The 26,431-nt window shown below is 51.6% G+C and overlaps 1 protein-coding gene across 3 annotated transcripts in view; it reads left to right on the top strand.

Annotated features, from left to right (window-relative positions):
• NGEF (neuronal guanine nucleotide exchange factor) overlaps positions 1 to 26,431 on the top strand; it is a 128,391-nt gene that overhangs the window by 98,783 nt on the left and 3,177 nt on the right. For all 3 annotated transcript variants that reach the window (XM_068964283.1, XM_068964282.1, XM_068964284.1), the window contains 7 exons: positions 14,604 to 14,764; positions 16,439 to 16,591; positions 18,262 to 18,391; positions 20,403 to 20,477; positions 24,059 to 24,148; positions 25,143 to 25,306; positions 25,700 to 25,855. In XM_068964283.1, coding sequence (XP_068820384.1) covers positions 14,604 to 14,764; positions 16,439 to 16,591; positions 18,262 to 18,391; positions 20,403 to 20,477; positions 24,059 to 24,148; positions 25,143 to 25,306; positions 25,700 to 25,855 — 929 coding nt within the window. The remainder of the gene's footprint in view (positions 1 to 14,603; positions 14,765 to 16,438; positions 16,592 to 18,261; positions 18,392 to 20,402; positions 20,478 to 24,058; positions 24,149 to 25,142; positions 25,307 to 25,699; positions 25,856 to 26,431) is intronic.

Below are 26,431 nucleotides of genomic sequence, written 5' to 3'. Positions count from 1 at the left end.
CTGTAAGACTGAGCTCGTGCACAGGGTTGTGAAGATCAAATGAGTTAGTACAGATGAGGAGCTGGCAGCAGGCTGACGGTGCTCAAGCCTTCTTCAGTTGTATCTTTCTCTACTTAAAAATCTCATTTAAACCTAATCTTCTGGATGTTGTGTTGTATGATTAGGAAGGCCATTCCCAAGAGGTACAGTTTACAGGGATAGGTAACTGTGAGAAAGTGTCTTGAAATGGAAGCCCAAGTAGAGCAGAGTCAGGCAGAGACATGCACGGAAGCTGTCGTGCCCACCGTACTGTTCCTGGAGAGTGGGGCATAGCAGGGATACAAGGGGCCTGACGACAGGAGTGGGGCTGACTTTAGATATTTTCACTGAACTCTGTGCTCTCTAAAGCGGCACTGCCCCCTTCATTAGCCCCCGGTGGTGACACGTGGCTCTTCAACAACCTGACATGTGACCAGTCCTCACTGAAACAGGCTGAATGTAAAAACAAATACCAAGTCTTGCAGACTTGAGACACAGAAAAAGGAAGCAAACTATCTTATCAGTCGTTTTTGTATTACATGTTGACTTAATATCCTGGATATATTAGATTAAATAAAATACATTAAAATTTCTTTTGACCTTTTAAAAAATATGATTACTAGAAAACCTTAAATTGTATATGAGACCCACATTATATTTCTATTGGACACAGTGCTCAATAAAGAGGCAATATTTTATTTCTCAATGTCTGTCAACACCATCAAAAAGTGGCTGAATATTAAGCCTTAAGAAAAAGCTCAGTAAATATTTATTAAAATTGTATAGGTCCTACTCTCTCACTACAATGCAGCAAAACAAGAAAATAAGTTTAAACAATGTAAAAACCTCAAGTCAGAAATGTTTGGTTGCCATGTCCTTCTCCGGGGGAATCTTCCCAACCCAGGGATTAAACCCATGTCGCTTATGACTCCTGCACTGGCAGGCGGATTCTTTGCCACTAGCACCACCCATATTGACATTAAAAATAAAATCCACAATTATAAAGATGTCAGCACTCCTCTCAGTAATTAGGAGAACTAGGGAACACAAATCAGTAAGGATATAAGAAGGATTGAATGCCCTCAAACCAACTGGAATGAATTAACATTTCTAAGGCACTCTACTCAACAGTAGCAGAACACACTTTGTTTTTCACCTGTATGTGAAATATTCACCAAGATAGACCTCACCGCATTTTAACAAATTAAAAGAATTTAAATCATACAGAGTATGACCTCACCATAATAGAATTAAACAGAAATCAATGACATAAAGAGAGCAGGAAAACCTCCTAGTGCTTGGAAATCAAGCAGCACGTTTCTATGTAATCCCTGAGTTAAAGAGGAAGTCTCCAGGGAAGTTAGAAATGAACGAACTACCCTTCTTCACAGATGGTATGATGTGGTCGCAGAAAATCTCAAAGAATCTACAAAAAAAAAAAGAAAAGAAAAGAAACCCCTCTTAGAACTAATAATGGACACTAGGACTTCCCTGGTGGTCCAGAGGTTAAGAGTCCGCCTTGCAATGCGGAAGACTCAACACAGGCAAATAAATCAATAAATATTTTTTAAAATAGTAAACACGGACTAAAAACACTTAAAACACAATGCCCGGTGCTGGTGTGGAGCAACTGGAACTCTCATACACTTCTGATTTCAAAATGGCACATCTGCTCTGGAGAATCCTTGACAGCTTCTTATTAAGTGAAACATGCACTTCCCTCCAAGCCAGCGAATCCTGGGTGTTTACCTAGCGCAGTGTCTCCATAGCAACGCTATTGAATTCGGGGCTGCTTCCTCCTTCTTCCGGGCTTGCTCTCCTTCCTGTTCTTCTCAGGTTTAGCACCATCCCTGGCAGCAGGATGCCTGTAGCACCCCTGTCCCGACATATAACAACCCAAAATGTCTCTCCACCTCGCTGAGTATCATCCAGGGAGCAAAAATAGTTTGTAGCTGAGAGCCACTACCCTAGAGAAACAAAAATCTACGTTCATACAGAAATCTGTACACAAATGTTGATACTAAGAATGTTCATAATTGTCAAAAGCTGGTAACAACTCAAATGTCCTCTAACAGATGGATAAATAGACACAGGAACATTCATACAAATTGTTGTTGTTGTTTAGCCGTTAAATCATGTCCGACTCTTTGTGACTCCATGGACTGTAGCCCACCAAGCTCCTCTGTCCATGGAATTCTCCAGGCAAGAATACTGGAGTGGGTTGCCATTTCCTTCTCCAGGGGATCTTCCTGACCCAGGGATCGAACTCACATTGCTTACATCTGGCAGGCAGGTTCTTTACCACTACTCAGTAATAAAAAGAAATGAGCTGTTGACACAACTCAGATGAATCTCAGAGGCATTTTGCTGAGTGAAAGAAGTCAGAAAGTTTCCATAGTATTTGATTCCACTTATATGACATTCTGAACATGACAAGGCTATAGGGATAGAGAACAGGTGAGTGGTTGCCAGGGGTGAGGGGTGGGGGGAGGCTGTGACTCAAGTGGGAAGCACAGGAGTGTTTGAAGTGATGGAGCTCTTGTGTGTCCTGGTTGTAGTGCTGGTGACAAGAATCTATACAAGGGTCAAAATTCATAGAACTGTATATACCAAAAAGTCAATTTTATTGTATGTTCATTTAAAAACTGACACATTGTAAAAAGAGATGTCCTCATTTAGGTTAAGTATTTTTTGCGCCCCCCCCCCCAAATATAATAAAACAGTGATCTGTCTGGCTCTGAATTAAGGCAGACATTTACATACAGCATAAGAAAATAAAATCTGGAGATACTTTAGAAGAATAACATTGGGCACAGAAATTACTGCAAATACGGTATAATGTTTGAAACCAAAATTTATCATACTAATAGGCCAGAGGAGAAAAATACCCCAAGCTCTAAAAAGGTTCAAAAGGGAAATAGTACATCAATTTCCATCTAAACAAAACTCAGAAGCATACTTGCTGAAATTTGTAAAGAGCATCTCAGATCTATAAAAGCATCCTACGTAATGAAGAATTGCTGGTGGCAATAAAGGCAAGACGACGATGCTTGATACCCCTGCGGTTGTTCTGGAAGCTGTGGCCAGTGCAACACAATGAGGAGAGAAACGAGACATAAGCCCGTAGAGAAGGAAAGTCAGACTCGCCGTTCGTTATGTCAGGGATGGCTGCCTACGTTAGATCCTGAGGGAGTCAAAAATACTGGGTCTAACAAGGCAGTTCAGGGAGGTGGTGGGTTATAAAATAAGCATGCAAAGGTTATTTGTTTGGGGGACTTCCCTGTGGTCCAGGGGTTAAGACCCTGCCTCTCAGTGCAGATGGCATTGGTTTGATCCCTGGTCGGGGTACTGAGGTCCCAAATGTCGTAAGATGTGTCCAGAAAATATAAAGAACTGAAAATTAGTTCTTTCTGTGTACATTAACAAAACTCAGGTTTTCCATCAGTAAGAAAGCCCTGTTGATAAGAAAGCAGTGAGCACCCTAAAGAAAAATAGGCTAAACGATTCTCTTAAGAAAAGTGGCTGGCGATTAAATGAAAACAGGAAAAAAAACAACTCACTGGTAATGACAGAAGTACAATTAAGCAACACTGAGGCACCGGGCATTTCAAAATAGCAGAGACTTTTGAATATAAATACATTTAAAACCTCGTGTTGGGTGGATTTTTAAATGAGTGCTCTCGAGCGCAGCTGATGGGAAGAGAGAGAGCAATATTTGTACCAGTCTCCTTACAAGAACGTGTTTGTATACTGTCTAGTGTTTCTGTTACTAGAAATTTATCTTGAAAAATAATCAGAAAGGCACACAAATATTTATTAGGCTGTCCCTTCAAGCAAAAATTAGGGAGGGATGGAGGAAGAATCCTAATGCCCACCGATAGGGCACTTTTTATTTTAAAGACAGTGTACAGCTATCCAAAGACACAAGCATTAAAAAGCATGTTTTCAGAGAATAGGTGAATATTCATGACATACTATTTTTTAAAGGCAGGATCGAACATTACATGTGTAGTAGAGTGGGCATAGAAAATAAAGATACTTTTGTCATTTTCAATGGACCAAAAATATTTTAGTAAGTTAGGATGACATAAGAGTAACCGTGGTCCCAGGCAGTAGTGAATAACAGGCACGCGAGCTTCAGTGCATTTCGCTCTGAGTCTTTATGGACTGACTTTTCTTATTTATGTTAAAGAGCTTAATGTGAGTTTCTATTTAACATCTGGCAATGGACACAACACTGAGATCTTCAGATTTCATGTTCCAAATCAGAGACGTCTGCGTCAGGTCATCGTTCCATTTATCAAAGCAAGTCAGGCAACTTGTTCTGGCAACTCAATCTGTTGTTGAAGCATCTCTTTCTTTAGCTACAAAAGCAGCAGGTCCTGGAGAACTCCCATTCACACAAGGAAAATACCCCCAAATGGTGGCCTTTTGGTAGGTCTGAGTCTCAACTGGTCACTGAAAGAATCAGGATTTAAGAATAAAATTGTATGTTTCCCCTCCTCCTCTTTAAAGTATAAAAAGTAGGCAGCTGACATTGGGACATGTTCTCTTAGATGTCGTGTAGGATTTCCTGGGTTTACTTTTTGCTTTTTAATGTAACTCTGAAGCTCTTGGTTCCCACCCTCCTGTTTGGAATGGTTTCTCAATTACTGATTGAGAACGTGATGGTTTGAGAAAATAACTAGGCAAATATTCAAATCACAAACTTAAGAAGAAGGCCACCGAGGAAGGGTTGGGTGTTCAAATGGGAGTGGCAGGGACGGTCACTGCGTTGCTTGCCTTTCGCCACACCTGGCACCAGTGTCAGGAGAAATGAAGGAGAAGCTGGGGTCCTGCTCTAGCCCCATCCCCTGGAGAAGTTGCTCCTGCCACTGGTGTGGGTTGTGTCCCCAGACCAGATAAAGACAAAGTCCTGGTGATCTTGGGGGACTGGTTGTGCAGAGCTCAAAAAATTGAGCAGGGCATGATATTTCAAGCATCTCCATGGAAACAAGGATGCACACACACACCCAGGCTGGCACTGTGGTGACACCGCCCATACCAGTCTGAACCAGTTTCCCAGCTCCATTCCCCTGGGAACAAGGTGGGAGGGGGCTTCCCAGGGAGCTAGCCAGTTGGGTAGGACTCTCAGTCTGGGTCTGATCAGCCTCTGAAATCAGAGTTGTGTTTTTGTTGCTTTTCAACCTGTCTTTACAACTTAGAACTTAAATAATACTTTCATCTTTTTTTTCCCCCAAAGAAGACTGTCCATTTGACTAGGAAACTGCTCGTGTTTTTCAATTATGTCGTGGTTGTTTTATTTACCAACCTTCATTGAATCATATATTTGTCTCCGTAGGATAAACCCCAAACAGTTCAGCAAATTAGTCCCAAATTGTCCCATGCTTTAAGATGGACAGTAGCCATCACCCAAAACATCAGATATTGCGAGCATTTATACCTATTTTTGGCTTTCCAGGTGGTGCTAGTGGTAAAGAACCTGCCTGGCAATGCAGGAAACATAAGAAACACTGATTCAATTTCTGGGTTGGGAAGATCCCCTGGAGGAGGGCATGGCAACCCACTCCAGTATTCTTGCCTGGAGAGTCCATGGACAGAGGAGCCCAGTGGGCTACAATGGGGTCACAAAGAGTTGGACATGACCGAAGTGACTGAGCACGCACATACCTATTTTAACAAAGTGATGTTACCATTTAGCGTTTTTAAAATAAATCTGTTGGATAAATAACTTACGCACTTGACATAAATTTCAAACAGAGCAAACAGAATTATGGTGAAAAAAGCCTCCCCTTCTAACCCCTGGCCCTCAGGGCCAATATCTGTGTGTGTTCCACAAATGATAAGCTCTATGTACATTGTTTATGTCTTGCTTATTTTTTTAACTTAGCAAAATGGGTTTTTTAATTTATTAATTTTATTCATATTTGGTTGCCCTGGGGTCTTCATTGCTCTTCACGGGCTTTCTCCAGTTGCACCAGGCGGGGTCTGCTCTCTAGTTGCAAGGCTGGAGCTTCTCACTCTGATGGTGTCTCTGTTGCAGAGCACGAGCTCTGGGCACACCGGCTCAGCACATGTGGCACACGGGCTTAGTGACTCTGTGACGTGTCGAATCTTCCCAGACCAGGGATCAAACCCATGTCCCCTGCATTGGTAGGCAGATTCTTATCCAATGCGCCGAAATGTTTTGACAGTATTTCCAGATCAGCCCAAAGAGAGGTTCCTATTTTTTTTTCTTTTCTTTCTTTTTTTTTTTTAAGCTGTATGGAGCTCCACTGCTTATGATATTCCATAATTGATTCAACCAGTCCCCTGTTGATGGGCATTTGCAACTAGAAATGTTATGTATCAAGGATGTTCTTTACAGCATTATTATAATAATAAAAGGCAGATCTATACAATGGCGTACTGTAGGAATTGCTAAGTGGAACTGTTGGGTGAAAGTTTATATACTTTCGAAATTTTGAGACCTCATCACCAGGCTGCCTTCACACTTCAGGTGTGTGTGAAGGTGCTGGCTCCCTCTCACCAGGAAGGTACAACATCCGATGAGTTCATCTTGACCGGTGAGCTGGACATAAATGATGCCGTGTTGTGGTTTTACTTTGCATTTCTCTTGTTGTGAACGGGGCTGAGCATCTTCTCTAGCACGTGTCTTTTCAAATCTGTATCTGTTTTGGTACTTTTTTGTAATCTACCCTATTTCCCAAGCCATCTTGAGAAAAAGCTAACAATTGGCTTGTGATGTGTGTGAGCTTGCCAAGGCTTGGGTTTGGGCAGCTGGTTTGTGTGGGGGCGCGCCAGGCCCCCCAGGGCCTGCAGGTTAACTCGCACTTAACGTGTGACCCTTTAGTCCCATAGCGAGCAGGGGAGTAGCTGTCAGCACCCAGGGTGACACCGAGGCCCATGGCCCCCATGGCGACCCTCCTTGCATTTCCCGCGCGGACTAGAGACCACGCTGCAACAGGACTCAGCATGGGCTCTGAAATCCAGCTTCATCGTCATTAGTGAAGGATGAAAAGCGATGCTCTAAGGGCCACTTCTTAACTGCAAGCCTTTTCGGTCACTTCTGTCCAACCTAGTGCCTGCGGGGTTTGCTTTACTCTTCTAGCTGCAGAAGTGGGCACAGCTTTGTGCCTGAACAGTCGGATCATGCAGGAAGGAAGGCCTGGCAGAGAGAGGACACGAATCCACCCAGGGTGGCCGCAGCTGGTGGCAGCAGGACTCAAGGCCCAAAGCAGAGGGCAGGGCTGTCCTTAGACAGCTTTCTCTCCACCTCTCCCCACCCTCCAGGAAGCAGCACCGCACGGAAGTCAGGTATCGGGCAGGTGCCCAGCGCTTAGCACTCAGGTGACACGTGAGAAAGGTACATGGGGAGGCTCTGGAGCTGGGGGGCACCCCGGCCCTGACACCAGGGTCTCAGACCCTGCCACGCCTCAGAACCACCTGGGGAACTTCTTGAAGGACAGGTTATGAGTGGCTCTGGGAAGGCGCCTGGGAATCTGCATTTTCACAAACATGGTCACAGAGTCAGGCTGAGATATGTGGGACTTCTCCCCCCCTTTTTTTTTTTGCCTCATGCATCGAACCTGGACTGGTGATCTATTTTGCATATGATAATATACATGTTTTAATGCTATTCTCTCAAATCATCCCAGCCTCACCTTCTCCCACAAAGTCCAAAATTCTGTTCTTTATATCTATGTCTCTTTCGCTGTCTCGCATATAGGGTCATTATTACCATCTTTCTAAATTCCATATATATGCGTTAGTATACTATATTGGTGTTTTTCTTTCTGACTTACTTCACTCTGTATAATAGGCTCCAGTTTCATCCACCTCGTTAGAACTGATTCAAATGCATTCTTTTTAATAGCTGAGTAATATTCCATTGTGTATATGTACCACAGCTCTCTTATCCATTCGTCTGCTGATGGACATCTAGGTTACTTCCATGTCCTGGCTATTGTAAACAGTGCTGCGATGAACATTGGGGTACACGTGTCCCCCCTCCTTTTAGAGGGGGGAACTGCTAGCTCTTATTGGTTCTTTGACTCTGACAGCCCCTTCCGGAAGCCTGCTGTCTCTGGCTGCCTGCCTCCCCCTCGCCTGCCAAGGTGAAGCCCCCCGGTCACTGTGGACATCCCTACAGAGCTGTCAGTGGCTGTGCCCAATGTGTGTGTTCCTCTGTGTCACCAGCACTGAGCCCTTCCTCTACCTGGAGGGGGCTCTGGGCACATGTCTGTGGAACGAGTGAGCTGGGGAGAGCAGAAGGCATCACTGACCCCAGCCTCCTAGCAGGGTGGCCTCTTGAGCTGGGCACCCCCCGGGGGCAGGGGGCAGGTCTTGGTCCTCTTGGGATCCCCAGGGCCCACAGCTCCCAGTAGGTGCTCAGCAAACGCATGCAGTCTCCTGTGTGCTGACCGGGGCCAGGCCTTGCAGGAAGCCACCTGGTAGAGGAGACGGGCCATCGGGCATCCAGTCCAGCTGGAGCCAGGAAAGGAGGATGAACGGCGGGCACAGCTAATGGCACCCTTGGGAAGAGAGGCCCCACGGCCACGAGGAGGAGGGGTCTGGGAGCCAAGCTTTCGGGTGGAAGCTGTGAGCCATGGGCAGTACAGGAGTAAGACCCATCACTCGATGCCAGGCCTGGTTCCCATGTGAGAGCTGGTTTAGAGGTTTTCCCTTAACAAACTGTCTCAAGCACCTACTTGAAAGGGATTCCCTGGTGGCTCAGTCAGTAAAGAGACTGCTTGCAAGGCAAGAGACCCAGGTTTGCTCCCCAGGTTAGGAAGATCCCCTGGAAGAGGCCACGACAACCCACTCCAGTATCCTTGCCTGGAGAATTACAGACAGAGGAGTCTGGTGGACTACAATCCATAGGGTCACACAGAGTCGGACACAGCTGAAGTGACTTAGCACGCACATGCATGCACCCACTTGCAAGCACCACGTAAAGCTAAAAAGACAATTAGCCAAAAGGAGCTAATAATCGAGGGTGGGAAGGAGGACATCATGTCAACCTGCAAGGAGGGGGGGCAGTGGCCCGGCACTACCGCCGGCCTGTGGGCTCTCGGGGAAGCCTGGGCGTGAGTGTGGAAGGCCATCCCTAGCAGGGCAGTCCAGGCACAGAGCCCTGAGATCCAAAGGATGAGGAATGAACCTTGGTTTTGCCATTCACAAGCTCTGTGGTACCCTCATCCACACCGAGGGGACCATTGGGGGATCTCCAGGGTTGTAGTGAGGACCGAGGGAGGTGGCACGTTGGAGGACCCCAGCAGGACGCCAGGCGCAGGGTAGGAGCTGGACAGACAGCAGCTGTTACTATCCTTTGCTTGCTGGCATTTTATCTCTGACAACGCTGCATAAACAAGGTGAGAGAACAGGACATTTATGGCCACTGTTTATCAGTGAAGTGTCACACACGTTGACGTGGCTCAGACAGGACGGTGATGACTAAGAGAGAAACACGGCCAAGAGTTTCCTGGGTTTGGACAGAAAGTGATGCCCAAACTGGCAAAGGGGCATCGGGGAGTGGTCAGCAGTTCCTGCAACTCAGTCTTTTTCTCCCCAGTGCATTTTTTTTTTTTAATCTATTCGGCTGCTTCGAGTCTTGGCTGCAGCATTTGGATCTCCTTGGCGTGCAGGCTTCTCTAGCTGTGGTGCGGGCTTCTCTCCAGCTGTGACATGCAGGCTCTAGAGCACACAGGCTCAGTGGTTGCCGAGGGCTTTGTTTCCCTGCGGCATGTGGGATCTTAGTTCCCCAACCAGGGATGGAACCCGTGTCCCCTGCATTGGAAGGCAGAGTCTGAACCACTGGGCCACCAGGGAGGTCCTAAGGAAGTGTGTGAGGCAGCAGGGGAGTCCGTGGGGTTCACAGAGGAGGAGTGCTGGGGGCCTGGACCAATTCATGGACGAGTGAATGAATGAGTGGATGGATGAATGAATGTACAAATGAATGAGTGGATGATGATTGATCGAATGAGGGAATGGATGGATGGATGGATGGATGAGAAGATGAATGGAAGATTGAATGAGTGAATGGTGAGTGAATGAATGAATGAATGATTGAATAGTGAATGAATGAGTGAATGGATGAGTGGCTGGATGAATGAATGAATGAGTGGACAAACGAATGAGTTGATGGATGAATGAATGAGTGGATGGATAAATGAGTGAAGGAATGAAGGAATGAGTGGATGAAGGAATGAGTGGATGAATGATTGGATGAGTGAAACAATGAGTGGATGAATGAGAAGATGAATGGAAGACTGAATGGTGAATGAATGAATGGATGAATGAGTGAATGAATGAATGAATGAATGACTGGATGAATGAGTGAATGAAGGAATGAGTGGATGAATGATTGAATGAATGAGTGGATGACTGGATGAATAAGTGGATGAGTGGCTGGATGAATGAGTGAATGAATGGATGGATGAGTGAATGAATGAATGAGTGGATGAGTGGATGGATGAATGAGTGGATGAGTGGATGGATGAATGAGTGAATGAATGGATGGATGAGTGAATGGATGGATGAGTGAATGAATGAATGAGTGGATGAGTGGATGGATGAGTAAATGAGCAGGGCCTGGATCCCTGTCAACTCCAAACGCCCATTCAAAGGCTTGAATGACTGAGGATTAAAATAATATTGATGAGGAAAAGACAACCATATTGATGTGGCAAGTAATCTGACATAGAAAATAAAGACAAACACCCTGGAAAACTAAAACCCACAGATGACTAATTGCCCCATAAACGGAGAAGGAGGGGGTGAGCTTGCAGTGAATGGGCACAGCCGGTATCAATTAGCGGTGATTCAGGCCCAACGCCCGCGGCATGTCAGCGACTGAGAGGCCCGCCTGCCTCTGCCCTGCGGCCTCCAGCCCCGTGTCCTCCAGGGGATCAGGATGAGGATGCTGTCGGCAAGCTGGGGACCTTTCCCACCTGTGACCCCAGGTGTGCCTCAGGCGTCACTGGGGGAGATGGGGTTCAGCAGACACACCTTATCTGAGGGGCTCACCCTGGAACTGCTGTCCTTTTCCTCTCTTGGGATCTGTAGCACTCATCCATCTTGGTTTGGGGTGTTTTTTTTTTTTTGGTTATGTTTGCTTAGAATTAGCAAGCTCTAATGGCTTGACGTTTTCTTAAGAAACTTAAATTTAGCAGCAGGAAAAGTCATTTGTTTCAGCCCCTGTAACAGAGGCACTTCCGGGAACTTCCTGCCCAGTGCAGCCTTGCCAGGCAGGGCTTGGTGGACGCTGGCAGAGCAGAGGGTGGGGCCTTCCATGCTGGGGCCTTGGCTCAGACGCGGGCGAGGCCAGTGGGATGTGCTGAGTGTGGTTTCGAATCTTTGAGCACGCATGACTTGGGGACAGAGAGGCTGCGGGCTCGTTTCAGGGCCTCGTCACATTGTGTTGCATGAGGCACAGACGCTGGGGTTGGGGGAGGCAGGGTTCTCCTCTGCTGGTGGGCCACCCTGCAGTGATGTGTGTGTGTGAACTTTCTCATTGGTGCTGAGCAGGTTTAGGCTGTTGCTCTGCATTGCTGGGCTAAGTCACTTCAGTCATGTCTGACTCTGCAACCCTGTGGATCGTAGCCCACCAGGCTCCTCTGTTCATGGGATTCTCCAGGCACTGGCGTGGGTTGCCATGCCCTCCTCCAGGGGATCTTCCCGACCCAGGGATCGAACCCTCGTCTCTTAGGTCCCCGGCACTGGCAAGCGGGTTCTTTACCACTAGTGCCGTGGCCAGATCCTGTTTATGCTGTTAAGCATGCCCAACTTGCAAATATGTCGCTTATTTTAAAGCATTTTGCCAGGTTCAGCTGTTTGTCTGAGCTTTGCAAGGAGGCAGCAGAGTAGCTGCCCAGCAGGCTGCCTGCAGATCCCACTGGATCCCCGGCCTTGTCTGCGTCTAAGGCAGCAGGGGTGGGTAGTGGGGGGCAGAGTCCAGAACTTGGAAAACCCTTGGGTTGAGTCTTGCACCCTCCAGCGGTAACTTCGGGGGCATTACTTAACCTCTGCGTCTGTTTCCTTTTAATAAGATGGGACCTTCCGTGTGTCCTTCCTAGGGGCGGGGCAGGGCGGGGCCGGGGGGTGGGTGGGTAGGTGCAGAGACCATGAAGTGGGAAAGTGCCTTGTGTGTCTGGAGAATATGCTGGTCCTCCCTCCCTCTCCCGGCCTGCCTCCCTTCCTTCCAGTGTCCCTCCCGGCCCTGGGAGCGCTAGTGTTCGTAGACAGAGTCTTAAACCCTGGATCAGGGTTCCAGCCAGTGGGGAGGATGGAGGTGTGAGACATGGGGGGTGGTCGGGACACTGGGTGGGGACCAGGGCCCCCAGTGTTCATCACTCTCCTGGCTCCAGCCCTCCTCTGTCTGTCTGTTTATTTCCCTGGGGCTGCTGTAACAAATGACCACAAACTGGGTGGTAATTAATTCTCCCCCCCGTTGCAGAGCCCAGAGCCTGAAATCGGCTGTCGGCAGTTTCCGCCTCTTCCGCTTCTGGTGGCTCTGGGTGTTCCTGAACTTGAGGCAGCATCGCTCCCATCTCTGCCTGGGTCCTCACCTGGCTTTCTTCCCTATGTGTCTCTCTCTGCATCTCTCCTACAAGGACAGCTGTCATTGGATTTAGACCTCAATCCAGGGTGGTCTCCTCACCTTGACATCCGTAACTTAATGTGCAAAGACCCTTTTGCCAAACAGGTTCCCATTCGCAGGTGCTAGAGGGTGGGCTGTAGACCCAGGTATGGAGGAGTTGTTAGTTGCTCAGTCATGTCTGAGTCTGCAAACCCATGCACTATATAGCCTGCCAGGCTCCTCTGTCCATGGGATTTCCCAGGCGAGAATGCTGGAGTGGGCTGCCATTTCCTTCTCCAGGCCATCTTCCCGATCCAGGGATCAAACCCACGTCTCCTGCATTGGCAGGTGGATTCTTTACCACTGAGCCACGGGGGAAACCCCACAGCTTTGGAAGGGCGGTCACAATTCACCCTACTTGCCCGTCCCTGCCGGGTGGCCGCAATAGAACCTGAACCCATGCTAGGTTGATAAACAGCAGAGGGAGATGGGGGTGGGGAGGAAGGTGAGGGTGGCCCCAGGGTGGCCTCAGGAAGGGTCATGAGTTTGCTTGTGAGTGAAGCAGGAGGGTGAGCTGGCATTCCCACCCTGCTGCACAGACGACACGTGAGGGAACAGAGGTCCAGTGAGTTTGTTGTTTCATAGGCTCAACAATCGCATAATAAGCATGATAGAGAAGAAGCTGCCTCCAAAAAGCTTATCAGATTATGGATTTCTCGCTTTTTTTCTCTCTTCTTCAAAATGAAGATTGCTTGATTGATTACATTATAAAATCAGACCATGAAAGAAATAATCTGTGCTCATCCTTCAGTTCTCGGACAGTTGAAAGGGTAAAAAGAAAAGAGTAGGGCTTCCCTGGTGGCTCAGTGGTACAGAATTTGCCTGCCAATGCAGGAGACACGAGTCCGATCCCTGGCCTGGGAAGATCCCATGTGCCATGGAGCAGGTGAGCCCATGCGCCACAACTGTTGAGCCTGTGCTCAGCAGAGCCCGGGAACCACAGCTGCGGAAGCCCGCCTGCCTAGAGCCTGTGCTCTGAAGCAAGAGAAGCCATGGCAGTGAGAAGGCTGGGCACCACGCTAGAGTAGCCCCCACCCGAGGCGCCTAGAGAAGAGCCCGTGTAGCAGCAAAAATAAAAAAAGAGACTTTTTAAAAAAAGAGTGAAATCACCCTCAGATTCCACCCCCTGTTGACACCTGTGGTTGACATCATGACCTGCTTCCTTCTAAATGTTTTTCTGGGTGTGTAGAAGTGGCGCTCCCTCTGTGGATGAGTCTCCCAGCCATTCTTCACCAGGAAGCAGTCCTGAGTCACCCTTGAGTCAGCTGAGTCAGCTGAGTCAGCTGTCGGAGCTCTGATGAATGGATGACCTCTTGTGTTTGACCTTGGACACGAGGGCGTCTTCAGCTTCACTACTGTGAGCAGGCTAGAGGTCTCTGAAAGGGTGCTGGCCACCTTTGCATCTGGAGAATTCCCTGGTTGTCCAGTGGTTAGGACTTGGAGCTTTCACTGCTGAGGGTGAGGACTCGATCCCTGCTTGGGGAACTAAGATCCTGCAAGTTGTGCATTGTGGCCAAAAATAAAATAAAACCTTTGCATCTGTCTGAGGGGCCTCCCTGATAGCTCAGCTGGTAAAGAATCCACCTGCAATGCAGGAGACCTTGGTTCAATTCCTGGGTCGGGAAGATCCTCTGAAGAAGGGATAGACTACCCACTCCAGTATTCTTGGGCTTTCCTGGTGGCTCAGCTAGTAAAGAATCTGCCTGCAGTGTGGGAGACCTGGGTTCCATCCCTGGGTTGGCAAGATCCCCTGGAGAAGGGAAAGGCTGCCCACTCCAGTATCCTGGCCTGGAGAACTCCATGGGCTGACTGTATAGTCCATGGGGTCACAAAGAGTCGGACACGATGGAGCGACTTGCACTTTCATCTGTCTGAGAGTGGGGAAAAGTGAGCCCTGGGTGCTGACCACTGGCCCTCCTCTTGTCTTCTTTGCCCGGTGTCCCAGGCCATGTTCGAGCTCATCACTTCGGAGGCCTCCTACTATAAAAGCCTGAACCTGCTGGTGTCCCACTTCATGGAGAACGAGCGGCTGAAGAAGATCCTGCACCCGTCCGAGGCCCACATCCTCTTCTCCAACGTGCTGGACGTCATGGCCGTCAGCGAGCGGTGAGCCAGCGCCCCGTCCTCGTGGGGCGCCTTCCAGTCCCTCCTCCCCACCCGGGGTGCGGCTGGGGCTGGTGGTGCCTGCCTGCTACGCTGGCTTCTCTGCTTTCGAATGTTTGGAGTTTTCTGTAATAAGCTATAACTAAATTGTTGTTGTTCAGTCACTAAGTCGTGTCTGACTCTTTGCAACCCCATGGACTGCAGCACAGCAGGCTTCCCTGTCCATCACCATCTCCTGGAGCTTGCTCAAACTCATGTCCATCGAGTCAGTGATGCCATCCAACCATCTCATCCTCTGTCCTCCCCTTCTCCTCTTGCCCTCAGCTTTCCCAGCATCAGGGTCTTTTCCAGTGAGGTAGCTCTTCCCATCAGGTGGCCAAAGCGTTGGAGCTTCAGCTTCAGTATCAGTCCTTCCAATGAATATTCAGGACTGATCTCCTTTAGGATGGACTGGTTGAATCTCCTTGCAGTCCAAGGGACTCTCAAGAGTCTTCTCCAGCACTGCAGTTTGAAAGCGTCCGTTCTTTGGTGCTCAGCCTTCTTTATGGTCCAACTCTCACATGAAAAGATGAAAAGGCAAAAGATAAACCTAAATACGTAAACCCAGAGATCTGCCACCCTCCCAGCAGCAAGGCCGGTGTGTCCCCCAGACAGAACCGCTGCCTGCAGGTCCCTCCCATCAGTGCAGACGCTCATGTGTCCTGCACCTGGACTGGACACAGAGGTGTCCAGGTGACACGCTCTTTATCCTGACGCCACCAGGCCCTGGCTTGGCGCATGCAGGGCCCAAGATCCCCCGAGGGCAAGTCAAAGCGCAGTCCTGGAGTTACACTTTCTCCTCTCCAGTTGCGTGGAAGTGGTGATTGGAACTGTGCTTATATTTTGCCTCAAGAAGGATGGGATGTGCTTAAGTGAAGGAGGATTAGACATCTATTGACTGGTCATCATGAAGAAGAGCTTCAGCCACTCTGTTAGGATAAGAGATCCATTTACCATTTGCACCTTATTCTTTGGAGGTTTGCAGCTAAAACTCAGCTTTTATCAGCGGGCCCGACCACCCCTGCTCCAATGAGAAATAGCACTTGGGCAGCAGCAGCCCCCTGCTCCCCATGTGGCTCTCTGTGGACCCTCCTGAGTGTCCCCCTGCACACGGGCACCCCACCTTCCTGTTTGCAGCCCCCAGATCCTGCAGCAGTCCCCCCAACCAGGTGGGCTCAGGGAGGTGAGAGCTGACTGAGACCAGCGCCGTCTTGGAAACCCCTCAGCCTCTGCCACTGCACCCTCGTGCTGGGGGAGGAGTATCTATTTGTTTACCTATCTGTTTATATGTTATTATGGAATATCCCAAACATGCAGAAATAGAAACAGCAGAACAGCCCACGCTTCAGCATCTCGGTTCACCCACGGCCCCATCCGCCCCCCAACCCCCCCACCCACGGGAGCATTCCAAAGTGAATTACCATCGTCATCTCACTTCATAAACACATCAGTGCATATGTACGGAGGAGGTCTCTTTAGCATGTTCCTAATGTTATCATCTACCAGGAAACCTGAACAAGTAATTCCTTGATGTGATAGAACAGCCCCCTCGCTGGGACCACCTCCTGTCATGTTGGCTTGGTGAGGACGTGCCCTCAGTCTCCCCCCTGCACCCCTAACCCAGCTGCTGCCCTCCAGGTTTCTGTTGGAGCTGGAGCGCCGGATGGAGGAAAACATCGTTATTTCGGACGTGTGTGACATCGTGTACCGCTACGCCGCTGACCACTTCTCCGTCTACATCACCTATGTCAGCAACCAGACCTACCAGGAGCGGACCTACAAGCAGCTGCTGTGAGTGTGGCCGGGGGCGGGGTCATCGCAGAGGCGCGGCCCGGGCAGCCCCCTCCTCCTATGCTGGCCCTGAGCTGTGGTCCCCAGACCTCTGCTTTCCCAGGGCAGCATCCAAGCCTGGCATGTGCTGGAGCTTTCGGTGCCACCAGGGAAATGGTGACCCCGGGACCGTCGGCCACGGCGCCCACTGGACCTGTGTCCAGACAGCCGTGCAGGGCTCTGCGAGGTTTAGAAAAGGGAGCTTGAGGCCAAGAGGACCACTCGAGGCCCAGGACGGCAGGAGAGTGGTTTGAATCAGAGACAAAGGCAAGGATTGGGGAGGGAGTGTTTTTGGTGATTCTCTATCTGGATTGCGTGTGTACTCCATCATGTCTGACTCTGTGTGACCCCATGGACTGTAGCCCGCCAGGCTCCTCTGTCCATGGGATTCTCCAGGCAAGTATACTGGAGTGGGTTGCCATGCCCTTCTCCAGGAGATCTTCCCGACCCAGGGATCAAACCAGCGTCTCCTGCATTGGCAGGTGGATTCTGTACCACTGCACCACCTGGGAAGCCCTCTCCAGCCAAAGCCCTTGAATTTTACTAATCTGCCTGCTTTGTAAACTTCCTTGGGGTTTCCGTTGAGAGAAGTTTTTCATCAACTTGCCTCTTTTGAGTTCTTCACATTTCTGTGCCATGTTTTGACCACAGTTTAAACGATGATACGTCCTTAGCACACTCAACTGGCCCCAAAGGACTCTCTGGGTGGTGACTCTGGACTTCATGCTTCGCTGGGTCTTTCCATCAGTGCAGTTCACTGGGGGTGTTTTAAAAGTTGAGCCCTCGGGAATTTAGGTGTTTGACATTTGGGGTTTGCAGTGGGGATTTGAGGGAATCTGGATGCCAGTTTTGAGGACAAGCATTGAGAAGACAGTTACACAGGAAGCGAGGACTCTGGATGAGAGCAGACTCTCTGGGCTGAGTGCCATGTCCCTGATGACAGGCAGTCCCGGGCCCGCATCTGCCCTCCAGCCTTGGTTTCCACTGCCCAACCTGTCTGCAGAAGAGACATCCCCGCCGGGCAGGAGCAGCCCAGGTTCTCCCTGCAGCCGTCTCCACCCTGCTGCCTGCTCCTGCTACGTGGGTTTACCTTGCCACCATTTCCTGCTGAGGAAATCGTTGAATTATGCATCTGATTCATAGTCTTGGCCATACAAGGAATTCTTGCCTTCCCACACAACAACGTATTTTGCTAAGTTTTCATGGGCCCGGCATGTGAAGTCACTATTGTTATTTGACTTGTACATGAACAGTTTGTTTTGCAGAGAAAAAAAAGAGAGAAAGAATGGATGCATGGACGCATCCTCTGTGCCCATGGGCTGTCTGGTTCCTACGAGGCTGTGCATGAGGAGGAAGCCTCTCCAACTCATGCCTCCTACAAGCCAGAGAGGGCTTCCCAGGTGGCGCTAGTGGTAAAGAACCTGCCTGCCAACGCAGGAGACATAAGAGATGAGGGTTCCATCCCTGGGTCAGGAAGGTCCCCTGGAGGAGGGCATGGCAACCCACTCCAGTATCCTTGCCTGGAGAATCCCCAGAGACAGAGGAGCCTGGCGGGCTACAGCCCACGGGTTCGCATCGAGTTGGACACGACTGAGGCAGCTCAGCACCGACGCTCTCGTCTGTGTGCCCAGCCAGGAGAAAGCAGCCTTCCGGGAGCTGATCGCACAGCTGGAGTTGGACCCCAAGTGCAGGGGGCTGCCCCTCTCCTCCTTCCTCATCCTGCCTTTCCAGAGGATCACGCGCCTCAAGCTGTTGGTCCAGGTACCCGACTCTATCCCCCCTGCCCCAGCCAATTTCAGCTGCTGCCCATTTCCTTTGGTCAGTCCAGGTCTCTGCTGGCTTTCTGAGAAGTCCATGTGCTCCACAAATCCTAATTAAGCTCCTCCTGTGTGCCAAGCAGTGGGAGACTCAGCCCCTGCTGCTGGAGAGCCAGATCCTGGTGGAGAGAGACACACACACACACACAGCCGGGAAGTGGTCATGGCTGAGGACGGTGAATCGGGGTGCCATGATAGGGGTGATGGCCTGGCCCACTCTCAGGGTGGGGATTGGCAAGGGCTCTCAGATGAGTGACATTTAAGCAAAGACTTAACTGACGGGGAGGAGCCACTCATCTGACGGTGATGGCCTGGCCCACTCCCAGGGTGGGGATCGGCAAGGGCTCTCAGATGAGTGACATTTAAGCAAAGACTTAACTGACAGGGAGGAGCCACTCATCTGACGGGGAACTGCTTTCAGGCAGAGGTCCTGGGGCAGCAAGGTCCACAGATGGGTCGGCCAGCGGTGAGCTGGGGAACGTGATGGGAGTGAGTGTGGAGATGTGGGCAGAGGCTGGTCAGGGGCCTGCAGGGCCAGCTGAGGCATTGGAGCCTATCCCCTGTGATGAGGGGCACTCCTTTTAGTGGACGTTGGTTAAGAGCTCAAAGCAGCTGCCACGTGGAGAGTGCCAGGCAGGAGGGCAAGAGTGGAAATGGGAGCAAAAGTTTGGGAGCAACTTGAGAGAGAGAGGTGGGTTGGTGGGCATTGAGGTGGGGCATCCTGGAGGGACATCAGGGAACTGAGTCCTGCACTTGCTACCATGGAGAAAGAAGGAAGGAGAATCTTTGGTTTGAGCAGCTGGACTGATGATGCTGTTTCCCGAGGTGGGGAAGTCGCGGTTCGGTGTTGGACCATTGGGAGGACTTTGAGCCATTGAACAAAAGTTTAGGGTCAAAGGGAGAAGTCAGGGTGGGTGCTCTTGGCACCCAGGTGGCATTAAACCAGGTTTCATCCCAATGAGACAAGGTGGACCTGAGCCACACTGTCCGCTGGGAGATGGATTTGCGATTAGGGACTGTTAAAGGCAGGGTTTGCTGAGCGCCGCCCCCAGCTTGGTAAGGGAGGGGTAAGGCGGTGTCAGAGCTGACTGCGTGTCGCTGGCTTGGTTGCCGGGCAGAGACGGGCAGGTGACCACACAGAGCGGGCTGGGGGCCTGCAGCTGAGGGACGGCCAGAGGTGGGTCTGGTCTGGAGCTCAGGAGAGAGTGAAAAGCGTGCCCATCACTCTGGTGTCCAGCTGGTAGGGGTGATCCTCCACTCTGTGGGATAGCTGGAGATGTTTGTTCTGAAGCACGTGGGGCAGCCTGGATGGGGCAGGAGGGAGGTGGACTGTGCTGAGATGTGCCCAACCCTCCTACGGGGTGAGAACAGGTCCAAACTACGGGCATGACGAGATCCGGGAGGCAGGAACCGTGTAAAATGTGAAGAATAATGCAAAAATTGCCATTTATAGGCAAAATTCCAAAAAACCCAACTACTGGAAAAAATACTTTTTTTTTTTCCAACAAAACCAGAGTGAACAAAACCTCCAGGTCACTGCTACTTAGCTTCAGATGACAGGCCCACTCTTGCTGTGGCAAACGTTGAGCTCGATTCGGGACGGGCAACCCTGGGTGACCCTCCCCGGGCTGCTGGCCCTGCCTCCCCGTCTCCCTGCTGCCGCGTGGTCAGTCCCTTCGCTTCAGTCTCCGCTGTAAGGAGATTGGGGCTCTGACGTGGCCCTCGTAGTTAGTCCTGGAGGAGACCTCGACTCACCTTAGAGCCAGGCAAGGCTTGTGTGCAACGCTTGGCCCCCAGGTCGGTGGCAGCTTCTCCCGCCCCACGTCCGCTCTCTTCATGGGGGTGTCACAGCCATGTGAGGCTGCTGGGGCCAGCCGGGAGGCTGCCACACAGAGGGTGGGGATGGAGGAACGGCCGTCCACGATGAAACCAAGTGCGGACTCTCCTGTGCCCAGAACATCCTGAAGAGGGTGGAGGAAAGGTCTGAGCGTGAAGGCACCGCCTTGGATGCCCACAAGGAACTGGAGCTGGTGAGTCGCGCTTCCCCTTTGCACGTTTCCCAGTAAACTGTCTTCTCCTCTAGACCCAGCTCCCTGTCCTGCTCCCTCCTGTCTTGGTATTGTCTCTGGAGGATGCAAATTCACTTTCGTATTTGCTCTGGCAATTCAGAAAAGTCACCGGGTCCAAAAAATAAGTCAGGTGGGGCCTGCACAGGCAGAGGGCTTCCTTCTCCCCCCAGGCTGCCACCGTGCAGAGTGGACCAGGCCCCCAGCTGGCGCCCTTTACTCACAGACGTGTTTGTGGACCCCTCCCACCAACCCCACACTGCTGCCCCAATCATGGCCCTCAGAGGCCCCGTGTTCATCCTTTCCCGTTTCCAATGTCAAAAGCTCCGGCTTTTCCCTCCCCGCCCACGTTCTGAGGACAGTTCTGGCTCTTCTTAGGCCCTGGGCAGCTCTGCCCTGGGCTTCCTACTGCAGTCCCCTCCACCCCACCTTTCCCCTTTCCATCTCTCTCCCAGCCCTCAGCCCTAGAGCTGCAGGAGACGCGCCCGCCCCCACCGAGTTGGGCCCTTGCTGCCCCAGAGTGGAGAGAAACCATCTCCGCTCTTGATCCTCGGCCAGAAGAGCTTCCTCCTGGAAGCTGTCAGCAGAGCACACGCTGGGTGGGAGGGGTCGGCAGATTTGTCTTAAAATGTTTGTCTTAAAGCACCGTCACGTGTGTGTGGTTCTGGGTGTCCACTGGAGCTGTGAGCCCACTCTTGGCATCTGTGTGGGGGGCCACTGTTGTGCTGGTGACCCCGTAACAGGGCATGGTGTTGAGAATTCTTTCCCGCTTAGCATACCAGCGGCAGCAGCTTAGTAAAAAGGCATCTTAGTGAAAGGACTAGCCTCCATAGCTGTTGGGTGGTGGTTCTGAGCCACTTCTGAAAGCCTGTTGCTGAGCCATGAAAGACGCTGGGAAACTTGGCCTCCGGAGGAGATGAATTCAATCCAGGGCTGGCGACGAGGCTTGATCACTCAGAGCTTTTTGTGTGATAAAGTTTTATTAAAGTACAAAAGAGATAGACAAAGCTTCTGACATAGACATCAGAAGGATGTCAGAAAGAGCACCCTTTTGCTAGTCTTTAGCAAACTGTTTTATGTCTGTTCAGGTCAGTCATTCAGTCATGTTCGACTCTTTGCGACCCCGTGAATCGCAGCACGCCAGGCCTCCCTGTCCTTCCCCGTCTCCGGGAGTTCACTCAGACTCACGTCCATTGAGTCGGTGATACCATCCAGCCATCTCATCCTCTGTCATCCCCTTCTCCTCCCTCCTTCAATCTTTCCCAGCATCAGGGTCTTTTCAAATGAGTCATCTCTTCGCATCAGGTGGCCAAAGTATTGGAGTTTGAGCTTCAGCATCAGTCCTTCCAATGAATATTCAGGACTTTGTCTGTTAGAAAGCTATTAATCAGATAAGAGACATCTCAAGGCTGAGGGAGTTTCACCAGGGCCCTGTCCCACAATATATATGCATTTTTGAGATAGGATGGAATGAGGGATGTCATTTCTTGGCCATAAAACAATTGATATGAATACTGGTTTGCTGAGTCAATACCAGCTCAAGGTTTGAGAAAAGAAAAAAGTTAGTCTCAGGTGGAACCATTTTGAATAAAGGCAAATTCCAAAGCAAATACATAGTTTCATTATGTCGTTCAGTTCAGTCGCTCAGTCGTGTCCGACTCTTTGTGACCCCATGAATCGCAGCATGCCAGGCCTCCCTGTCCTTCCCCATCTCCCGGAGTTCACTCAAACTCATGGCCATCGAGTGGGTGATGCCATCCAGCCATCTTACCCTCTTTCTGACCTGGGGAGTTCCTCTTTCAGTATCCTATCATTAACATAGCTTCAGAAAAACATTTCCATAAGAAAACCAGATTGGTTAGCTCAAAGTTTGAGAGAAGTTAAGTTCTGGTGGAACCAGGTGTCGTCGTGGCAACACAGAACTTTAAGAGAAACCTCCTTTTAATTTTGTATAGAGGAGGAAAAAAATCTGACACTTGCAGTTTGTTTCCTCCTGCTGCTTAAGGGAGAAATAAAAAAATGTCTGACTCTTGTAGTCTGTTTCCTCCTTTTGGAGACCCCTGGCCTCCCTGCCTGTTACGCTCTCGCTTTGAGCCACGAGGACTTTGTAGCTGAAGGCAGTCATTTCTCCCCAGGTCTCTCCTCCTGTCGCTCACTCCAGGCCAGGTGGCTGTGAAACCCCTCTGGCGACTATACCCTTTGAATACTGGGGAAAATGGCACTCCCCTGCCAGCCTAGTTGGGGAAAGGCTGGCGCCTTGAGCGGGCTGGTCAGGGAAGGCCAGTGGCCCGCCAGCCTGGCTGCCTCTGCCCGGGCCTCTGCTGCGCCCGGGACACACGCGCCTGGTCAGACGGGAGCTCCACCCCAGCTCCCACTGGCCCCGGCGGTCTCGGGGCACCAGCCAGTGGTCTCTGTTTTCAAGTTGTTTTTTGCTTTCCTCTCCTTTTTTATTTCCTTGTAATGAAAGGTATTCTCTTGTTTCTCAGTATCACTTTTTATAAAGGTGGGGTTTTTTTCCCCTAATTTATAAAAACGGTGAATACAGATTCACACACTGTTCATAAACAGAAATGTGGCAAAGATCTGCAGTTCTCCCACACCCCACTGCCAACATGCTGGAGCCCACCCTTCCAGACGGACGCCTGCACTCATGGTTGTATTCCCTGCAGAAGGGGCTTGTGGTTTATAAGCTGGCTTTGCCCTCTGTTTCAGCGCACGTGGGCGTCCCTGGTGGCTCAGCAGTAAAGAATCTGCCGGCCCATGAAAGAGACCCTGGTTTGATCCCTGGTTTGGGAAGATCCCCTGGAGAAGGGAATGGCTACCCACTCCAGTATTCTTGCCTGGAGAATCCCATGGAGGAGCCTGGTGGGCTACAGTCCTTGCAGTCACAAAGAGTCGGACACGACTTGAGTGACTAACACATTCTCTCAGTGTATGTAAAGTCAGTGCTTTTTTTCATGACTTCAGGGTACAGGGTTATGTGGCTTTACAAGCACTAATCAATCCCAGTTGCCCCACTGGCAGACATTTAGGTTAAGGACAGCTTTCCTCGTTCGAAACACCGCTGCAGGGGTACCCCATACGTGCACCTCTGGGCACTGTCTTCCTTCCCGCATGCTGATGCCAGGCCCTGTTCTCTACACCCGTGATCCTGAGCAGATATCGTGTCCTCGGAACAAGGGCGCAGAGAATCTGCTTTCATTTGGCCCTTTGGTACCCAGGTGGCCTCCCAGGAAGCTTGGGAGGCTCCCCTTGCAGCACGTGACAGAGCCCGAATCCCAGGCCTCAGGCATTTCCAGGCTGACAGATGAGATAGGACATCTTGCTGAAAACTGTTCTCTTAGGTGATGCGAGGGGTCAGCGTTGCTTTCTGTTCTCTCTCGAGTCCGCATCCCACCAAGGACAAGGCCCCGGCTTTCTCCACTGGAACTGAGACCCCACTGAGACTGGCCAGTCAGTGTCTCAGCTGCGGCCTGAGTGCCCCAAAGGATGTGGCCAGAGGCCGCCAGCTGCGGGTGCCTGACGTGTCTGCCTTCCTGTTCCAGGTGGTGAAAGCATGCAACGAGGGCGTCAGGAAGATGAGCCGCACAGAGCAGATGATCAGCATCCAGAAGAAGATGGAGTTCAAGATCAAGGTCAGCCCCGCGTCCCCGGCCCCGCCCGCCAGCCTGGGGCGCAGGCCACTGGCCAGGCCCGCTGAACAGCCACACTTGGGTCTCAGCATGGTGCCACGCCCACCAAGGCCCTCCCCAACCCCCTAGCGGAGGGCCCTCCCCTGCCCCCAGTCACCAGGCCATCACATTGGCCTAGACTGTTTTCTTGCAGGGCAGTGCAGGGACCCGAAAGCAGCCTGCTGTCAGTTACCGGCTGCGTGACCTTGAACAGTCAGCTCAAAAGAAGAATATGACATGAACCAGTCCAGGGGTTCTTAATCCTGGGTGATTTGAAAATTGGGTGGAAGTTACCCACCTTCTTCCCCAACTTTGTGTAAAGCTTCAGGCACCAGTGACCCTAAGGGCTCCCAGGGTTTCTGGTGATGTGGGCACAAGGGCACGGTGCCCACCGAGGGTCTGTGAGGTCACGCTGGCTCATTGGGCGCCGAGCCTCAGTTGAAGATACAGACCTTGGGATGGTGGGGAGGCCTCATGTAGCTCCACTTGCTGGCTAAGTGCTGGGTGCCGAGTAACCGCCCCAGAGCTGTGGAGTGGGGGAGTGCAGGCCCAGCCTCCTCGCCCTGGGGGACCCAGTTCTCCCCTCTCCCCTGGGAACTTGAACCATCCTTTGATTCTGCATCACTCAGGCTGAGCCTGGTGAGGCATGATAGCACACATAGGCACCCACGTGTGCACACACACCCCCGTGAGTACAGACGCATACAGGACACAAGTGTGTATACCCAGACGCACACGAGGACACACAAACAGCAGACAAATACACACCTGCCCACTCGGGAAGACACACGCGCCCCTCCCGCATGTGCCCAGCACCCACCAGTGCCCATGTCCTGGGCCCAGTGCAGTCCCCAGCACCCATTACCGCGGCGACTGCTCCAGTCGGGATAGCAGGGGAGCCGGGGCAGGGTGCGCAGGGCACAGCCTTTCCTGACACGGGCGCCCCCCCGCCCCCCAGTCGGTGCCCATCATCTCGCACTCCCGCTGGCTGCTGAAGCAGGGCGAGCTGCAGCAAATGTCCGGCCCCAAGACCTCGCGGACCCTGCGGACCAAGAAACTCTTCCGGGAGATTTACCTCTTTCTCTTCAACGACCTGCTGGTGATCTGCCGGCAGATTCCAGGGTGAGCGGCAGGTGGGAGGGATGGGGAGTCACCAGGGCCTGGGGGCAGTGTCCTGGGTCTTCCGGCAAGTTTATTTAAACCCCTGAGTTTTTCCCTCCTGCCGACTGGGTGGCGGTTCTCCTAAGTATTGCAGCTCAGTGCCTACCACCCGGGGTGTGCCCAGCAGCTCCTGTATCAGGGGTGCAGGACCCTTGTCCATCGTCCACGCCAGGGGTGAGGGCGGGTGGGGGGCTGGGGATGAGGGGGACAGGCGTTCAGATGGGGGGCTTCCGAAGGCGGTGAGGAGCGGCCGCAGTGGGGCCAGTCCTGCTGGCCAGGCCTGGGGTGGGAGGTCTCCTGGGAATCCGAGTGTCCTGGGGACCAATAAGCCCCTCCTGCCACCCGGATCCCCAGAGACAAGTACCAGGTGTTTGACTCCGCCCCGCGGGGCCTGCTGCGCGCGGAGGAGCTGGAGGACCAGGGCCAGACGCTGGCCAATGTCTTCATCCTGCGGCTGCTCGAGAACTCGGATGACCGGGAGGCCACCTACATGCTCAAGGCGTCCTCTCAGTGAGTGCCCAAAGCTGCCGTCCCCTTCCCCGGGGCTCGCTGTCCACCCAGCTCCCGTGTTTCCTCCCCCAGGCCGTGTCCAGAGGGTTTCCATCCCATGCTAGTGTCGGGGTTGGGGGTGAGCGTGTTGCTGGGTGTGTATGTGTGGGGTGTGTGTGTGTGTGTGTGTGTGTGTGTGTGTGTGTGTTCCCTTGGGCCTCAGACTCTGATGAGCTGTTGTAAAGCCCTTGGGCCAGGCCGATCAGTGAACCGCCACTGCTGGGCAGCCTCAGGCCCACTTGCCACCCCTGAGCAGCCAGGCCGTCTCCCCTGCACCCCCAGGGCTCTGAGAGGGATGGCCAGGTCTATGCGGGGTGATGCTCTGTGGGCCCCCAAGCTGGGATGCCCAGTACCCAGCCCCCCGCACCCCAGAACTCACAGGTGTCGCCCAGCACATCAAGCCCAGTTCCGACTGCCTTGGGGGGACGAGGTGGCATCAGCCTCTCCGAGTCCACGATTGTGGCTTAGGGCAGCTGGCCACTCAGGGCTCACTTCTGGGTGAACGCTGGGGTGTCGTGGGCTCACTCACCCTCACCC

Source organism: Capricornis sumatraensis, chromosome 2 (assembly GCF_032405125.1).
Source record: "Capricornis sumatraensis isolate serow.1 chromosome 2, serow.2, whole genome shotgun sequence".
NCBI classification, from domain to species: domain Eukaryota; kingdom Metazoa; phylum Chordata; class Mammalia; order Artiodactyla; family Bovidae; genus Capricornis; species Capricornis sumatraensis.
Note: the sequence above shows the minus strand (reverse complement) of the source record. Positions and strands in the feature narration are given on the sequence as shown.